This window comes from Epinephelus lanceolatus, chromosome 4 (assembly GCF_041903045.1).
Source record: "Epinephelus lanceolatus isolate andai-2023 chromosome 4, ASM4190304v1, whole genome shotgun sequence".
NCBI lineage: Eukaryota > Metazoa > Chordata > Actinopteri > Perciformes > Serranidae > Epinephelus > Epinephelus lanceolatus.
The window spans coordinates 4140900-4160905 of record NC_135737.1 but is presented as its reverse complement, the minus strand read 5'-3'; the positions used below and the strand labels follow the sequence as shown (position 1 = coordinate 4160905).

Here is a 20006-nt window from a genome sequence, read left to right as displayed (position 1 = left end):
GCATTAATAATAAGCACTATGACAATGTGGTCAACATAATATTATGTTTATATAATTGCCACTAGTGTCTGACTGGTTGTGAGCCAAGGCTGGCGTTGGCAACATGAAGTAGACAAAATGTCAGGAGATGGGTGGGGCAGAGTGGCACATGCGGTGTTTGTTTATAACAAAGTTCATGTGTTTTGGGGGACGAGAGGAGACATGACAAGAAAACTAATACGGCAACATTTTGTATTTGAACTGAACTTTTGTCGGATGCCGTGTTTATATTTGTATCTGTCATTTGCTTTGAGAGTCCTGTAATAATAATAATGTAGTAAGGAACAGCTGATTCATGGAGTTGAAATGAGGAATTATCTACAGGATACCCTCATATTTCACAATCAAAACCTAAATAAGGTGGAGGCCGGAGTTCCTCCCCGATAACAAGCGAGGCTACTTACAGTTACCCATATTGTATGTCATTTCCATTAATTTATCACAATATAAAACATGTGTTTTCTGTTTAAAAAAGTGACGTTACAGAGTAAGTAGATTGCAAGTAGGCTACTCTATCATCTTTTATGTGGTTACATCTCCAGTCTGATCTTGAGCAAACAGTTCATATTTATGTTGTATGTTTACATGTAGGAACCTAACAGAAAGGCATATTTAATGGATTCACTGTGGACAGGGAGCTCTGAAGTTTTGTGATGCAAATGAACAGTAGTGATGATCATTTGGTCTTGAGACATGGTGTTATAATGTTCCATTTGGGAGTGGTGACACCTGGTAAAATTGGGACCGGACCAGTCCAAACAAACCAGTTTTTTAACACCAGCCCAAACCTAACCTAGACTAAGACCCCTTACCTAACTCATATCATATTAAACAAATATAGAGCTGGGGAAAATCTTTGCCAGGTTCCCATTTTGTTCTGCAGAGTTGGGGAACACAGGATCCTGGGGGAGCATATATGTAGAACTGACGTTTGCAGTCTAGACACAGGCTAACACTTTGCATCAAGAAAATTAAACTGACTGGCCTAAAACCTGCAGACATGCTTAATAATTGATGCAGCTTGGCGTACAGTCAGGATGTCATAACTCCCAGCAGTGAAGGCCTTGCGTGAAGATACAACTGCAGTCTTGGGGTCGATGAAGAACTTCCCGTCTTCGTTTCCGTCGACAATGCTGTAGGAGAGGTCGCTGTTGGGCCCTTCATCACGGTCGTAGGCAAACACCCGATAGATGGGCTCGCCCTTCTTTCTCCGCTCTCTCTCTGGAAGCTTGACCTGGTAGACCTTCTCGGGAAATGTGGGCTTGTTGTCATTTTCATCCAGGACTTGTACCATCACCCACACTGTACTCTGCCTGGGACTAGGACCACCATCTGACACCAGCACCTGCAGGGGCAGTAAGAGATTCAATACAAATACACATGAAGAAAATGTGTTTCTATTTAGGGACTGGATCCTTCAAAGATATGACCCATGACGGAATGTTCCTTGGAGGACCCAATAGCTGGGTTGAATTCACCCTTCGCTAAGGCCCGCCCCCCTTAGTTACTGTTGCTAAGTCCGACAAACTTTCAGTTTCAGAGCTAGACTGGCATGGCGCTCCCACTGTCGCTAACTGCACTCCCTGGAGAAACAGCCTGCTCTCAAATTTTTGGAAAAACAAAAAAGCAATTTCAGACAGAAGTAGACAGAAGGGTCTACAATATGCATTTGAAGGATATATTCAGGATGTCAGACTGACACAGCAACAAAATCAAGGTAACAAAACAAAGATTGAAGCTAAAGCCTACAGATCACAGAGTAAAAGTGAACCACCACATCACTGCTGATCGCCACAGAAGACAATGAATATAAAGGGAAACTTTGCTGATATTGAACCAGCTGTGTGGCATCACAGTGTGTGCAGATGAACAGTGTAAAGACCACTAAACGGAACGGACTCCGCGGAGGTCCACGTGGACTCAAAGTGGACAACCGCAAGCCCTGTGCGCGCAAAGCTCAGATTTTACGACTGCGCGGACTCCGCTCCGTGCACCAGTGACTGCTCGGCATGTATTTTTCACATTGCGGGGATTTTTCATTTTTACAGGAAACTACACTGCGGAAGTGTGCTCGACTGTGAAAGTCCGAATGACTGCGGACGTTCCTCGCGAAGTCTGCTCCGCTAATAGTACGCCCAAGTATGTTCGGGCCTTTGAGCTTCACCCCCGTGCCGCTCCCAGCACCCAGACTGGCAGCTGGACTGCCGGGGGGCTGCGGAAGAAGTCAAACAACGTTCATCTGCGCACAATGCGTTGACACACAGCTAGTTGAATATGAGCAAAGTTTCCCTGCTTCCCTTCACTGGTTCCTCTACAGCAGGGTCGGCCTTTTTTTCACTGTTATAATCATTAAAAAGCAAAAGCAGCATGTGTATACATTCAGTAGGCTATATCTTCAGTAGCTAGCTAACCCTACACTTTACAGGGTTTGATTTCGGTTTTGGAACAGGGAAGAAACGTACAGTACAGGCCAAAAGTTTGGACACACCTTCTCATTCAATGCGTTTTCTTTATTTTCATGACTATTTACATTGTAGATTCTCACTGAAGGCATCAAAACTATGAATGAACACATGTGGAGTTATGTACTTAACAAAAAAAGGTGAAATAACTGAAAACATGTTTTATATTCTAGTTTCTTCAAAATAGCCACCCTTTGCTCTGATTACTGCTTTGCACACTCTTGGCATTCTCTCCATGAGCTTCAAGAGGTAGTCACCTGAAATGGTTTCCACTTCACAGGTGTGCCTTATCAGGGTTAATTAGTGGAATTTCTTGCTTTATCAATGGGGTTGGGACCATCAGTTGTGTTGTGCAGAAGTCAGGTTAATACACAGCCGACAGCCCTATTGGACAACTGTTAAAATTCATATTATGGCAAGAACCAATCAGCTAACTAAAGAAAAATGAGTGGCCATCATTACTTTAAGAAATGAAGGTCAGTCAGTCCGGAAAATTGCAAAAACTTTAAATGTGTCCCCAAATGGAGTCGCAAAAACCATCAAGCGCTACAACGAAACTGGCACACATGAGGACCGACCCAGGAAAGGAAGACCAAGAGTCACCTCTGCTTCTGAGGATAAGTTCATCCGAGTCACCAGCCTCAGAAATGGCAAGTTAACAGCAGCTCAGATCAGAGACCAGATGAATGCCACACAGAGTTCTAGCAGCAGACCCATCTCTAGAACAACTGTTAAGAGGAGACTGCGCCAATCAGGCCTTCATGGTCAAATAGCTGCTAGGAAACCACTGCTAAGGAGAGGCAACAAGCAGAAGAGATTTGTTTGGGCCAAGAAACACAAGGAATGGACATTAGACCAGTGGAAATCTGTGCTTTGGTCTGATGAGTCCAAATTTGAGATCTTTGGTTCCAACCGCCGTGTCTTTGTGAGACGCAGAAAAGGTGAACGGATGGATTCCACATGCCTGGTTCCCACTGTGAAGCATGGAGGAGGAGGTGTGATGGTGTGGGGGTGTTTTGCTGGTGACACTGTTGGGGATTTATTCAAAATTGAAGGCACACTGAACCAGCATGGCTACCACAGCATCCTGCAGCGACATGCCATCCCATCCGGTTTGCGTTTAGTTGGACGATCATTTATTTTTCAACAGGACAATGACCCCAAACACACCTCCAGGCTGTGTAAGGGCTATTTGACCAAGAAAGAGAGTGATGGAGTGCTGCGGCAGATGACCTGGCCTCCACAGTCACCGGACCTGAACCCAATCGAGATGGTTTGGGGTGAGCTGGACCGCAGAGTGAAGGCAAAGGGGCCAACAAGTGCTAAACACCTCTGGGAACTCCTTCAAGACTGTTGGAAAACCATTTCAGGTGACTACCTCTTGAAGCTCATCGAGAGAATGCCAAGAGTGTGCAAAGTAGTAATCAGAGCAAAGGGTGGCTATTTTGAAGAAACTAGAATATAAAACATGTTTTCAGTTATTTCACCTTTTTTTGTTAAGTACATAACTCCACATGTGTTCATTCATAGTTTTGATGCCTTCAGTGAGAATCTACAATGTAAATAGTCATGAAAATACAGAAAACGCATTGAATAAGAAGGTGTGTCCAAACTTTTGGCCTGTACTGTATATCTTTTTCCAACCTCCCCAGGTAACGAGTATCATTAATACACAACGTGCCCCAGGCACAACATTTAGCTCCAAATCCACAAAACCAGCCTGAAAATGAAGGAAATCTGAAACGACTGCATTAGAGTCAATGGAGCACAGCTGTGTTGTTGTCGGACCCTGGTCTGAGCCGGCCCGATACTACGTTATGATTGGCCAGTCTGTGTCTGGGGGCGGGACTTAGCGAAGGGTCAATTCCAAATCAGTTAGTCTAACCTCATAGAGACCTAATTAATGGTGCTTTTAGGTGCTCTTCTTTCACTTGGAACATAGAAAATTACCTTTTTTTTTCTATTGACTCTCTGAAGGTAACTAGGTCTGGTGACATGATATCCCTGACTTTGCGAGTTGACTACTTGACAATCACTTGATCAGCAAGACATCTAAAGATTTCCACTTAAAATATGTCACACCATGATGGACATTTGTCACTATTATCTGAAGTTTTACAGACTAAATTTCAGACTGAAGTCTAGGTAACTGGGGACAAAAGCCTGATTTGGAATCAGTGGTTGAGGTTAGGGTTAGGCAAGTAGTGGTTAGGGTAAGTTTCCAATAAATTCATGTAAGTCTTTGTAATTTCCTTTCCTTAATCCTCTGAAAACAGATCTCCGTGGGCAGCTGCAGGGAGTTTTTGTTTTCATGATCCTGTTTAAAATCAATCTAAAATAAAAACTATAAGAGCAAGAGCATGCATTCTTTTTGCAACAGAGAGGAAAGGCATCTGTCTTTGCACCATTACACTGTCCGCATGTAATGATGTCATTATGCTGCAAGTAGTCCAAAAAATGGTAAAAATGCACCACAGTATTATCCCATCATGGCCATGGGAGATTGTTGTGATCTAAAATTAAAACTATAATAGCTAGTACCTTTTTCTTCACAGCAGAAAACTAAGACTTCTGTCTTTTGTGCCATCATATTGTCCACTTGCGAAGACATCGTTACATTATGCTACAAGCAATCCAAACAACAATGAAAACATGCAGTGGTGCCAGAAGAGCAGAGAAGCAGGTCGGTAGGAATGACTGTCATGTATTTTTTTCACGGTGCAATTTCAAAACTTTTAGAAAGAAATTAAAAAAAAAAAAAAAGTTTTGTCCTTTACACTGTAAAATGTCTTGGTCTGTCAGCTCTTTAAAAAATAATAAATAATAAATCAAATTCAACAAAGATAATTGACGGCAACACTTTCAACATCCAGACACACTTGACTGCAGTCTATTACGTGTGCTCTAACTGAGGAGGGAAAAAAGACATTAAATCCATTCTAAAATGTAGTCATATGTCAGCTGATAGAGAAAAATCAATGTTTCATTACACAGCTGCTCACCCACTGTCCTTGAGAACTCAAACAGTTTCTTAGTGCTGAAAGACGATTAAGTTAAGTAATTTTTTTGACTGACACAAAATTATTCAATTACAACTTTGATCTTTTTTTTTTTTACATCAAGTGAAAATATAACAAATTTAGCTGCCAGACTAAGAGGCTGTAAATGGTGATAATAGAGACTGCATAGCTACCAATGATGATTATGACAGACTCAGGCTCTTCTAATGTAGTGATGACAACTATTGTGGGAAATCTGACCAAATATAGAAAGCACAGTTGTTCTGTTTTGAGATCTAAAAGCCATTGCATGCTCACCACTTGTTCAATGGTGAGTTTGGGTCCTGGTAAGCTCATTATGTGTGGCAAAATAGAGTTAGTTGTCTTTATCAGGGCCCAGATGCATAATGATGCACACACACACAAGCCATACATACACCCACACATAAACTGGTATTTATAAAGGAAGAATGTGCGGTGAGAATGTGTGCACCTCACGCATTCTTCAGATCAGTCAAGCACATGGTTCAAGCTGAGATAGTTTTAGGTGAAATGATAAAGAGGATACTGAATGTAAGTTGAAAGGTGGATAACATTGTTTTTAGGCTGTTTGCCAATGTCACTGTGTTATTTTTGCAAAGCTACACAGTGTTTTGTAAAATGCCAATCAAAGGCACATTTATAAAGTTAATTCTTAGTTATTTATGACTAGGACTGGGCGCTATGGCTTAAACATAATATTGCAATATTTTTATGCTGTATTGCTACATACAATACATAATGAAGTATTGTAAGATCTTCTCCAAAGTACTGCTGACTACTAAAAACAAAATTATCAAATAAACTACAGCTACAACAACGTTAAATAAAGTAGCTAATGTCATAATAAAGAAAAATGAAGTACTGTCATAATAAAGGTAAATAAAATACTGTTATAATCAAGTTAAATAACGTACTATTATAATTAAATAAATCAAACCGGAACCACTGGTGCTTTTATTTTGAAGCACCTGGCTCTTCCCAAGCCTGAAGTGTTGATGTTTTTGCTGTGAACTTGAAGCTTCTGGTCAACAGTCAGACATTAGCAGTTAGCACAAAGTTAAACTGTTGCAGCTTTGCCCTTGAACATGAGGATTTTTTCACTGTGAGCTGGAAACACAATAACAGTTCTCCAGTTCATATATTAATGATACAAGCAAGTCGCACTGGTGTTCCATGGTCACAAAATGTAAATAGTTGTGACCTGAAACTCTACAGGTACAAAGACACACGCTTCCTCTGCTCACACTATCGTTAAACTGTTACCATTAAATGTGATGATGTATTTACTGTAAGATGGAAACAAACAAGCAGCTCTTAAGTCCACAAGTCACAGTGGTGCTCCATGGTCACAAAATGTGACTAAGTAATTGCGCTCTGTGGCCCTACACATGAGAAACACACCTCACCTGCTAACACTATCACTCAGGAGAAAGTGGTCAGAGGAGTGTGTGTGACATATCATGTTTGTGAGTCTTACTTTTTGTGTGTGTGTCTATGAGAGGGAGAGAGAGCCACAGGCAATGGCGAATGAATCAAAACTCTGAAGTGAGTCTCATGCCAGTGGCTTAAAGAAACAACGTGACCATAAATACTTGGGCCTCTAGTTTCCCGGCGCGGCGCAGGGTGGCGCAGGGTGGCGAACCCCGTGCAGAGCAAGTTTCGAGCAGCGCAACCTGAGGCACGCTCAGTTTGGTAGTTTGGCAGACCAAGGTGCGCTGAGATGGGTGTGGCAGCACAGCAAGGGGAGGGGTCGACAGATCAAGCTTGGCGCAGTGACAGTTTCGTGTCAAAAGGCTTCGCCGAAGGTGTGCTAAAAGCTCGCCAGCTGATACCAGGTCTACTGTCAGCGCAGGCGGAGCGCAGCCAGTGTAAGTCGAAGTTTGGCTGACAGGTGGATGTCACCAAAACCTCAGAGGCAGGTCTCCAGAATGTCAGGCATATTGACAATACAATAAATAGCCACAGAAACCACTATTCAATGCAACTATCTGCAATCAGCACATAAATGTATCTCTTTATCGACTGTCCCGTCACATCTGATGTCAGATCAAAGGATTGGCACCGTTTGGCACGTTTGGCACGCGCAATGGAAACAGAAACCTGATTTCATTAACACAGCTGCAAACTAATGAGTTCACATCCCTCTCAGCCAACCACAAACAGCCACAGCATCAGATAGGGAGTATATATTCAGCATCTGTCATCTTAGAAAAGTCAAAAGAAAAGAAACAGAGTGAGACTGCGAGAGAGAAAGAGAGAGCGCGCGCGCACAAGAGAAACGCAACATTGATTTACAGTTGTGGTGACCTCCTCCCAGGCTACCTTTGCATCATCAGCCCGTGGAGGTCTGCTCACAGTTCCATATATTTGGACACTGCGAGCTTGGACCTCCCGGACCAAAACATCAGTTTCCTCCTGGGAGGAGTTTGGCCATCTGACGCTGTTGCTCTCTTCTGCCATGGCGAATTGAGTAAACTCTCATTACGCCTTCGTGCAGCGCATTTAAGGGCGAGGAGAGGGGCTCATTTGATTGGTGTGATGTGAATCGGCTGTGTAAAACCCACTCCACGCCTTCTCTCTTCCCTCTTTCCGACTTGCGCGGGTAGGAGGGACGGAAGTGGGAAAGAGGAGTAGTTGCGCCAGCGCGCATGCTGTGCCAAACTTGCAAAATCCGCCTGGCCACACCCAGTTAGCGAAGCGCAGCTGCGCTGCGCCAACACAAAGTAGTAATGGGAGGAGGTCACTACAAAGTAGTAATTTGTAGACATTTTCAAAGCTCAGCACCCAGAATTCTACACAGGTATCACCTGCGCATGGCGGCACTTTCTCACAGAGCTCTCAAATGAGCTTGTGACACCTTACATGAGAAGTCGACTGGAAGGTATCCCATGCCTACCAACCTACATCACTGAAGCAATGGGAAGGTGTGGAATGACAAAAGCTACAATCCAGCCACAGGAGAGAAGCAGACAGGACCAACAGAAGAGAAAGAGGTGTAAGATGTGTCCAAGAAACAAAGCCAGCAATAGTTATTGGAAATGCAGTGACCCCGTGTGCAGTGCTCCACAGCCAGACACAAGTAGTTTGTAACAGCTGCTCACAGTGAGAAGAGAGAAGACGCGCATGTGTGTTCATGTGTGTGGACGTGCATACACAGACAGACGGACACACAAACAATGAATGTTAAGGTTTTTTTGTGATCAAATGAAAGAAGTTGATAAATGAACATGTAAAACATGAAATCATTGTTGACCAAAATATAATAAGAATCATCATTTCAAAACCAAAATGAAGAAATATTGTATTAAATGTGTTGATTCGAATTGGGATCAATTTGGATGTTTACCTTTTTTGATTTTTCTAAAAGCTGTTTTGTGATAAAATGTTAATAAAAAGTGATAAATGAACATGTCAAACATGACATAATTATTTTGTTGATCAAAATATAATAAAAATTATCATCTTTAACCAAAATGAAAGAAATTTCTTAAAGCTGCAGTAGGTAGAAAGCCTGAAAACGGTTGATTTTTGAGTCTCATCTGAGTTAGGTTGTGTTCGTCTCCGCCCTAAGCCCCTCCTACCAGACGAGCACGCGAGTATTTTATCCTACTTGGTTCTATTTCTCCCTCTCTGGGAGCCTCGGCTCTCCCTCACCATGCAGCAGCCCTCCCCATCCCTCCCTCGTGGCCCCGCACATACTCCTGAGCCTCGGCTCTCCCTCACTGCGCAGCAGCCCGCCCTGCACATACCCCCTCGGCTCAGCTCTCCCTCTCCGCGGAGAGCCCTCGGCTCCGCTCCCACGGCCGACCCTCGTACCCTCCGGCCGGGCCCGGCCCCACCTCACCCTTCCCCTCCCTCCGGGGCTCCGGGGAACCAAGTTCTGTCTTCCTTTTTTTGGGCTGTTTAGCTGTGTAGGCAGTTGTGGCCAATGCTGGAATAGCTATTTTACCTGGTGCACTGTTTGCCATTGCCGCTTGCTCTCCTCTTCTGCCGGCGGCACGGGAACGCGCATATGCAGTAGAACAGCCAATAGGAACACAGTGGTCTGAGCTGACCTTTGATTAGTTGATGCGCATCGGCACGATACTGATTCTTTAGAGGCTGAACACAGAGCCATGGTGAGGTGCAGAAACCTATTGTTTGTCTCAGACCACTTGATTTACATTATGCTTAGAGGATAATTATAAAATTTTTACTCAATTATACCAAAACAATGTTGCCTACTGGAGCTTTAAGTTTACAGCATAAAATGCATTGATTCTAATTGGGGTCATTTTTGACCCCACTCATGGAAGAGTGTAGGTATCGGTAGGTCATGCATCTAAGGGTTGAAGAAGAAAAACCCCACCAATGTGAGACAGGTCGGTGAAATTGCACTTTCTTTCTTACCATATTTCTCATTAACAGGTCTGATGAGTGGTGGAGGGGCACAAGTATCAATATGAAAACTGATGTTTAAAGGCATTTCTACATCCATTTATGGTGAACTGTGGGTGTGGAAATTAGGCTTGTGTGTTCAGCATCACAATGATCAAGATTTATAAAACAAAATCAGGCATACACACGGCTTTATAAGTCTGAGGTAAAGAATACATATACAAATTTATGCATTTATGTGAAAACACAATTTTAATCATTTTAATCTACACAGAGTTTTAAGCTTCTGGCTCCAGGTGTTTGTCCCTAGGGGGTCATCAATTGCTGCTAAATATGTTACTGCACAATTTACACACATTATAGATGGAGGTCATCATTTACCATTAACCTCATGCAAATTGTTCATCATGTTTTAATGTAAAATTTCATCATCAAACTTACCACTTTTTGTCTATTCCAGTGCACTGTCGTAGTGATTAATTCTGTAACACTAGAGCTAGGGACTATTGATGACTTTTTGGTCATCTGTAGACAGAATCATTTGAGAAGGAGATGTGGGTTCGACATACTAGCATTAGTCCTCTGAGGGCTGCACTTTCATGAATTGCATCCCCTCAAGGAAACAGACCCTGAACTGGGACACAAACTCAGGTGTTCACTAGTGTGGCTCTCTAGAATAGAGGAAATGTACACTCCGTGTCCAGACCCATTCGCATTTTGCGAATTGGGTCTGGCAACGCCAGGCTAGTGAACCCCAGGACTAGTGCTGCACGATTTGATAAAAATGTGCGATTGCGATTATGGTGGACAATATCGCGATTTGCGATTGCGATTACAATATAATTACAATATACAATATAATAAATAAATGGTATCATGAGTCTTTTTGCTTGATTCAGTGTTTCCCCTACATTATATTAGGGGGGCACTGACCTGACATAGTTATTGTTATGGACAGACAGTGTGTCAATGACCATCAACAGACTGAGCACAGTCAAACACGCTGCTCACGCAGCAGCGCAGCACGGAACTGTACACACAGTGGAGCGAGCCTGTGTTGCGTTCAGGCGTTGTCACGTAAATGACAAATTCCAGCGCCATAGCACAACACAGCAGCATGTCAAGTGTGCCGAAACCGAGCAAAATTGCTCAGTTTTTCATTTGTTATGGAGTCCATGATTCCCCTGTGACACTGACAAATGTTTGCTTAACTGTGCTTGGATGTTGTTTTATGAGGCTCTGGCGGCTTTCAGTTGTCTCTTTGTCATTAACGTTACACGGCTCGGCTTTCTCTCGCATGCACTCTTCCTACTTTTCCCTGTGCTGTGCTGTCTCAAGTGTTGACATAGATTGGTCGTGTTGCCGCGGGACGTGGCAACTTTAACTTTTAAACTTTTATACAGCACGTCTTTCAGGTACGGCAACGTTGGACAGAAAGACGCGCTGTGTAAATGTTTAAAAGTTAAAGTCGCCACGTCCCGTCTCAAGTGCTGATATAGATTGGTCGTGTTGCCGCGGGACGTGGCGACTTTAACTTTTAAACTTTTACACAGCACGTCTGTTCAATGTCGCCGTACCTGAATCCAAAGTATCGCCATGTAACAGATGTTGCGTTTTTTTCGCCACCAACTCAGGCTGTTCATGGTCGAGCTCATGCTCTTCTTCAGCGTTTGTGTTGGTCACTGCTGCATGCACCAGGATAGCTTGTGGGCGTGATGTCAACAAACTCCACACACTACAGGAGAGGCAGTCATGTTAACAGGCACACACGTTAACATTTATTTAGCCTACATTAAATCGCAAATTGCAGCCTTTAATGCAGTTATGTAATCGCACAGCCTGACATCGCGATTGCGATTAGATTAATCATGCAGCACTACCCAGGACATGTGTGGAATATTAGAACCCTCGAAATCTTGGGGAACACTTCCAGGAGATTTCATATATATTTTTTGACGGTCAACACATATTCAAAATATAACATGTTTGGTTAGAGCCAACACACACACACACACACACACACACACACACACACACTCACACACACAAAACATACAGCATACAGAGAGCGGGCACCAACTCACACACACTAAAATTCTACATGTCATGTAAAAGCCAGTGGTGCTATTTGTCTCCAATCAGGGTAGAGCAGAGCAGAGACATGTTCCCATTATTGTCTAATAGACACACCATCTTCGCACTAGCTCTATTACCAAGCTAATACAAATGTCACTGAGAAAAGCAAAGAACAAACGGGACCGTGTGTCCACAGTGCATCCACAGTGTGAGTGTGTGTGTGTGTGTGTGTGTGTGTGTGTATGTGAGGGTAGAGGAGCAGAGAAGATGGGAGAGTCGATTAGTTCTCATCTGAATCCTGTCAGCCTCTGGATTGGGGCACAAATTCATAGGCTGAGCATACCATGTACATTGCCAACTGTGTCCCATTCACTTCCAAAGAAAGGAGCATCTGCACTTCTCATCTCATGTCTCATGTTTTTGATGCTTTGCAATACAAGTAGGACTGCTTATCATTTAAAATATGTTTGGCACTATTATCAACACTTCTTTGACACTTGTCAAAAAAAAAGGGGGGGGGGGGGGGGGGATTCAGCCAACCTAACAGCTGAAATTAACATGTTTACAGCCTGGTGCAAAAAAAAAAAGTTTTAGTCCCTGTGGCTAATTTCAACATTCATGACAGCTGTGTGGGGTTTAGGTAATAGAACCATGACATAACCCCACATTCACAGAATATAGGTGTAGACATAGCTGTAGCTATTTCAGTGTGTTTTCAGTTCTTCAAAGTTAATTGTAACGTTTTGGTTGCCTAAAAAAGTCTTGTTCAGCGTTTGGTTGTACTAAAAGGCTTTGTATGGCATTGGATATTCAGTTTTTCCGCCAAGAAATTTTCTTTTTAGAGGTTTTTAAGTCTGTTTTTCTCTAGCAAAAATTAGGATTACCATTAGTATTATCACAATTAAGCATGCTAACCAAGCTAGCAGCTAACATTAGCGTTATCTCCACCCTCTCATACAAATATCGTCACCTCTGGCTCAAAAAATCCAAGATGGTGACAAAATGCAGGGAGTCCACAAATTAATACATGACGTCACGGTGGCTACGTCCATTATTTTATACAGTCAATGGTCAAGCCCGTAACTGCACACTCACATACACACACAGACTATGCTCTCACCTCTAAAACATGTTCTGTTTGTTGTTCACGGTCCAGTTTCCTGGAGGTTGTGGTGATCAGACCTGAGACAGAAAACAGTAGAGAAAACAATTAGAAAATTTGACACACACACACACACACACACACACACACACACACACACACACACACACACACTATGGTGCCAGTAAGCCAAATGAGCAAAGTGACATGGTAATTAGTTGTGGATGTCAGACACGATGGCTTGTTTTAATTACATGAAATGAGAGAAGGGGAGAGGAGGAAAGAGAAAGAGAAGTAGAAGTTACTTATCAAATACAGTGATTTTTAAGTATTTACAATGTTACAAGGCTGGTACCTTGCTGCTTGAATCAAAAAGTAGACTTTAAAAAGGTAAGGTTCAATATATCTTTATTGTCCCCAAGGGGCAATTTGTGGTGCAGCAAGCAGCCGAACAATAGAAATAACAACGACAATTAGAGTTCAAATAAGAAATCCACAAAATACAACAGAGAATAACAATAAATAGTAAAAAACATAAAAAGGTAAAGTGACCAATGCAATACACCTTAAAATGGCTTAAAAAAAGGCTAAAAATCATCCATTATTTAAAAGGCCAATGGCCGCTGGAACCCAGGACTTTTTAAATCTGCCTGTCCAACATCTGGGCATACAAAATCTGCGTCCAGATGGGAGCAGTTGGAATTCTGATGCCAGGGGATGACTGGGATGCCAGGGGATGACTGGGGTCGGACTGGGGTCCTCAGGGACCTAGTTTTATGTAAAAGAGAGATGTCTGTCAATGGAGTACCAGCAACTTTACTGCACACTTTGACAATGCCCTGAAGTCTGTTGCAGTTCTTCAAGCTGACTGACTCGAACCAACAGATAAAAGCAAATGTAAGAACAGATTCAATAAAAGAGGCATAAAACATTCTCATGAACCTAGTGTCTATGTTCAAGTTCCTGAGCTTGCGTAAAAAGTACATGCGCTGGTTGGCTTTTTTGCACACGGCATCGACCTGATGTTCAAAGGACAGCCTGTCGTCAATCACTGCACCGAGGTATTTGTACTGCTGGACCCTCTCTACAGCTTGGTCGCTGATCAACAGGGGAGTGGTGGCTGCACTGGACTTCCCAAAATCGATCATCATTTCCTTAGTTTTGGAAACATTAATGAGAAGGAAAGACGACTTGCACCACTGAATGAATTCCTCCACTACGGGGCGAGGCTCAGGGTCGACTTGACTAAGGGGGACACAATCACCAAATCATCGGCAGACTTTATAATATGACGCTTCTCATGTGAACTCTGACATAAATTCGTGTATAGCACAAATAAGAGTGGCGAGAGAACGCATCCCTGAGGTGAGCCAGTGGAGGAGAAGAGAGCATCAGACAAGACGCAATTGACCCTCACAAGTCGTGACCTGACAGTTAAAAAATCTAACAACCAGTAAATCAGACCCCTATCGATATTATAGCTTAAAAGACGCTCGGCTAAGATATGGGGCTGAATACAGTTAAAAGCAGATGTAAAATCGATGAAGAGCAGATGGAGGTAAAGAAGGGAGGTGAAGAGAGTTACTGAAACAAGCGTGATGATGAGTGTCATGTCTATAAGTATGTAATATCTGAGTCTATGCCTGTTAAAATAAACAATGAAGTTGGAATGAAAATGCTTGAATACATCAGTAATCACTGGATGTTGGGATAATGACCCTCTTCAGCATCCCTAAAATGAACTGGAAAAGACAACCAAGACCAGCAGGGTCGAGAGGGCAGATGACCACTGAGTAAATATTTCTGTCAACTAATGATATCTTTGACTAGTAAAGTAGTAACTATTGCCCAGGGTGGTAATACATAGCATCCAGGTACTAAATAACGAGGCATGTTTGACACTGCTAAAACTAGTGTTATTCAATTTACGTTTTATCTGTTCTAGTCTAACGGGGAGGCACATTACGCCTTTACTTCATGTAAACAGAGCCATGTTTGAAATGCCCACCTTCCCATGCTGGAAAGGTTTGGGAAGTATTTGGGTGCTGAGCATCAGGAGCTCACATGCAATGCATCTTGGTACATGTAGGCACTGCAGTAACAGCTGTGCAAGAATGAAACCCAAAAAAATTCAGCCTTCTCTGTCAATATAGTACTCACTAAGAAATTTATCACAGCAACTGACTGCATGTATAATCAACACTAATAAAATGTAACAAATGTATCTTTTAACCAAACATAAATTAATTTGCTGTAAAATGAGATGTGGTTAAATGTATCAGCAGTACTTAAGATGTTTTATAGATATTGTATTGTTTCTAAATAAGAAATATGGCAACAATTTTAGCATCTTATTTCCAGTGCTGAGCTCTGCCAAAATTGGGTTTAGTTTTTTGAGGGCATCACAGAAAATCAATTATGGAAATGTAACTCTGAGCAGGCTGAAGGTAGGACAAGTGCTCTGTCAGCTATTGACCAAAGTATGGGACATTTAATACTGCCCCCTCCCAGTTGATAATGCAACTGGTCTGACTCTCAAAGCCAGCCAATGTGGTTCATCTCCAGTGTTCATTGGTGGCCATAGGGGGATTGTGGAGGCTGTATAATCCAACACTAGGGATCACTCTTAATCAGAGTTGGAGGCCGCAGTCTGAAACCAACAATCTGACCTTCACACCCATTTCAAGTGGTGATTAGCCAGCTGTGTGGAGGTGAGAAACTAACAACAAATGCCCTCAAGATAACAATTCGCACCAGCTAGTTCTTTTCTTGCATAACCTGACCCTTAAGGTAATCCACAGCATTGTGACACAAAGATCACACTCTGCATAGAGCCAATCACTTAGACTTTTGAGAGGCTGATAATGAGCTGCAGGCTTTGTGGTTAAAAGACTTTGGAGCTGGAAACAGACAGTTGGTGACTTTGCCACTTCATCAAACAGCAGAAATAAAGACAAAGAAATATTTTTCATATGATATGATGCTGTGCATTTAACTGAAAGGAATGCACATTTTCTGTCAGACTTGAATTTTTTTCATGGCAGATAATAACATCACTCAAAAACATAAAAGCTAAAAATGCTTTGAAGAAAAGTGAATGAAACAGTAAAATTCCACCTGTCTAGCCTGTCTCACTAACAGAACTGCAACAGGCTTGATAATCAATTGTAAAATCACCCACCACTTCTCAGAGTGATGTATCTGGCATTTTTAAGTCTACATAGAGCATCATAAGGGTTCACAGCCAGCATGTATGATGTAAAACCATATGAGCCATTTCGAAACAGTTCTTCATACCATGAAAGAATATATTTACAATGTAATACTACGTGTAGCCTTTCTTTCACAAATGAACTGCAGTTAAAAACTTGTTTTATACCATTTTTTAAAATGAGAACTCTTCATCTTTCCCGTTGTTGGGAACAATACTGGGCATCACACGGAGGCACCAATAATGTAGTAAACTACAATATTAGGCCTCACCAAGGGGCACCATTAATGCTGTAAATTATCATAGTGATACTGTAAAAGAGGGGATACTTTTTGTTGTGGCACCAGTGCTATGTTTTACACAGTGGCACCATTTGTTGGGACTTAAGCCTTAACACGGGCCTGAACTCGTAATACATCTCCAATTAAAGTACCAGTGCTTTACGTAGCAGAGGTTGACTATTAGTTCACTCTTGTGCAACATTAAACAGACAGCAAAAAAGATGGCCAAATCAAAGCTGGCTTCAGATTGGGGGAGGTTTTGTCTGACCGTGTGGTCAGGACAAAGACAAAAGAAAAGAAGCGGGAACTTTGATTTGCATCTTGGATGTAGCTCTGTCGAAAGCCTGTTTGTAAATGAGTCTATGTGAATGTGATATGTGTTGCATAAAGTCTGGATTAGTGCAGAGGATGCTTATTTGCATGCAAGACGTTGTCTGTGAACAGCATTAGCAAACTAACATCACTTAGCTTTGGCGAAGCCAACTAATCAATAACCTAACTGCAAACAATCACAACAATAACTTGGTAAACAGCATTTAATCACATTCAACAAGTTAAACAGTCTTGTTTAGCCTGTACAGCTGTGATAAAGCTATCCCCAGTTGTTACATTACCGATCCTTAAATGGATGGAAGAAAGAATCGCTTTGTGGTGTGCTGCTTTGTTAGCCAGCAGAGGAAGGCTTGAAAGAGCTGTGGTTCCAGAAGCAGTCTTTGTTGTGTCCTTGTTCCGAAGGTAGGAAGCCAGTCGCTCAGGGTCCTGGCAGAGTTAGACGTTGGGGTGCTAACTCAACTTGGTTCTCCTTGTTGCTGGAAAGTTAATTGCAAACCGTAAGTTGGTACCTCCAACTTCTCTGGTTCAGGTTTGTCTGCTGTGAGTAGGGTTGGGTCGGTTCTCGGTAATACCAATTCGGTCCGGTACTCCGTCTTGGACCGGGTTTTATTTTTTGAGACCGACCGAACCACATACTCGGGCAGAACGTATGCAGAGCGGACGCTGCGGAGGTCCGCCCGGTAAAAGTGGACGTCCGCAAGCCCTGTGCGCGCGAAGCACGACCGCGCGGACTTCGCTCCGCGCACCAGTGTCACACAAAAGACTGTTCGGCATGTATTTTTCACATCGCGGGGATTTTTCACGGACATTTTTACACGTAGTCCGCTCCGCTTATAGTAAGCCCGAGTCTGTGAGCACCTGTGCCTGCCTCTTCACCAAGCGCACAGCAAGCAGGGGAGAGAGGGGGGTGGGGCGGGGACTGAGCTAGGAGGTGCGAGTGCGCATGCGACTCTACTGTAGCTTGGAGTTTGTTTAATAGTGACGGGGAGTCGATAATGGCGGACAATTTAGTCTCGACGAAATCAAGGAATGCGCCACTATCACAACACTTTGGCTTTGAGCCAGACGAAGGAGGCAACCCTTGTTTGTACTGATTGAGTAAGCTGCAATATTTATTTGTAAGGAATAAAAGGAACAACTTGTTACTGTCACTCTGTTGTCCTAAGATCGTTTTTTATTTTTAAATGAGTCAATTGCGCCCCCAAGTGGCGAAAATCTGGTATTACCGACTTTTTTACAAAAACCGGACCGTTTTTTTTTTTTCTCATACCGACCCAACCCTAGCTGTGAGTGGGGGCAAGTCATGGTCCAGAAGAAAGCACAAGTCTGTGAGCAATTGCTCTCCCTTTAGTGGTTCGGGGGCAAAGAGCAAAGGTCTGAGCTTGTTGGCAGCCCAGGAGAAAGAGAGCGCCTGTCTGGGCTGCTCAAGGCCCAGCAGGAAAGAGAGCACCTCTGGGCTGGTCCACAGCTCAGGATGAAGAGGAAGACTTATGAGAGAGCACAACTCTCCTGAAGTTTGCTTGGTGACATCACAGAGGGGCATGTCACTGTCAAAGTCCTGTCCAATCAAGTTTGATGACTGGTCTCACTGAGATGTGAGGTGGTGCATCCTGTGGAGATGGGTGTCAAATAATTATCCTCTGTTGAAGAACAAAGAGCATGCAGAGAAGAAAAGCCTTCACATGTTCAGTTTAGATTTTAACAAATGACAAATCACCTGTGGTCCAGTGAATCCCAACACCGTCTCTTAGCTTTCCTCTTCTGGGGACAGTAAAGAATTTCTCTAACCTCTCAACTGTCAAAGCATCTTCAGAAGGATAAAAACTAAACTTTTAATTTGAAAACCTTGAAAGAGGGGATTGAGAGATTGACACAGGAAGACGGAGAGCATGAGAATGGAAAAGAGGATGAGAGAAGTAGGGAACTGACTGACTGACTGATCAGCGACGATCCTCTGTGTGTAGTCATGGATACATTGTGCACAAACCAACTTGCCAACAGTTTGCAAGGCTGAGATAGAGACAGGCTGTTCTCACAAAGTTTGCATATGGTTTCCTAAGAAAAGCAATGCACCCAAATTTGTAAATATCCCACACAATTTGAAAGGTTGTGATCATGTGACCAATGCGCTGACAGCATTAAACAAGGAAGCAGTCCTGAGCCCTTATGTTGAGGCAGGTTGGGGTGGTGGATGGGTCACAATAAAACTAGGGGTGTCAAATTATCGCGTTAATTGCGAATAATTAATTACAGCCATATTAACGTGCTATGTTTTTTGATCGCCTTAATCTCATTTTTAATCTCTAACTTTACTGTTTCTGTATGCCACAGAGTTGCCATTTATAAAATCCGTCTGTAGGCGTACGATTGGGCTTCTTTGTGCTTGAGTTGTGGGAGAGCTGCAGCGCTACAGAGCAGAGCCCAGCATCAGCATTGTATGAAAAGCTGTCTTCCCTAGCATGCAAGTATCTGACCTCCCCGGCAACCTCCGTGTAATTTTCGGGACAATCAGGGCAGGACTCAGGATTCAGGACAACTGCTTGGATTTCGGGACAACTGCTTGGATTTCGGGACAGTCCTGAAATCCAAGCAGTTGTCCTGAATCCTGAATCCTGCCCTGATTGTGCCGAAAATTATACTAGAGCAGAGTCTGGAGTGGTTATTGCCCGATAAAACATTAAAAACTGATCATGGTGGTTGAGACGTCATGCAGCTCTCACTGGCCGCACATTGGCTGCAGCAGTTCCTACATGTATTATGGGTGTTGTAGTTTGAAGAAGAGAAGACAGCGCAAATTGCAGCCGCAAGGACAGGGAAAGCGCAGGCAGCCACGAGAAGGAGTGATTTGCACGTTGCAGTGCAGCCTCTTGTTCTAACTGTTCAAAACTGTTCTATAAACTGATACAGCTGTAACAAATGTACCAGGTGTCTTTTATTTTGTTAGCTTTTATTTTTTATTAAGTTGAAAGGACAAGTGCACTTACATTGATCACTTCCATGAAATAAAACGAGAAATCGGAAAAGAGGAAAATAATTTAGAAAATTGTTAAAATAAAATTAGGGAACTGGTCACAGTTGTATTGT

The 20006-nt window shown here is 42.8% G+C and overlaps 1 protein-coding gene across 9 annotated transcripts in view; it reads right to left on the bottom strand.

Moving 5' to 3' along the window:
* LOC117259695 (protocadherin Fat 3) overlaps positions 1-20006 on the bottom strand; it is a 391086-nt gene that overhangs the window by 127145 nt on the left and 243935 nt on the right. For all 9 annotated transcript variants that reach the window (XM_033631307.2, XM_033631315.2, XM_033631310.2 and 6 more), the window contains 2 exons: positions 13116-13177; positions 1070-1384 (listed from right to left, as the gene is read on the bottom strand). In XM_033631307.2, coding sequence (XP_033487198.2) covers positions 1070-1384; positions 13116-13177 — 377 coding nt within the window. The remainder of the gene's footprint in view (positions 1-1069; positions 1385-13115; positions 13178-20006) is intronic.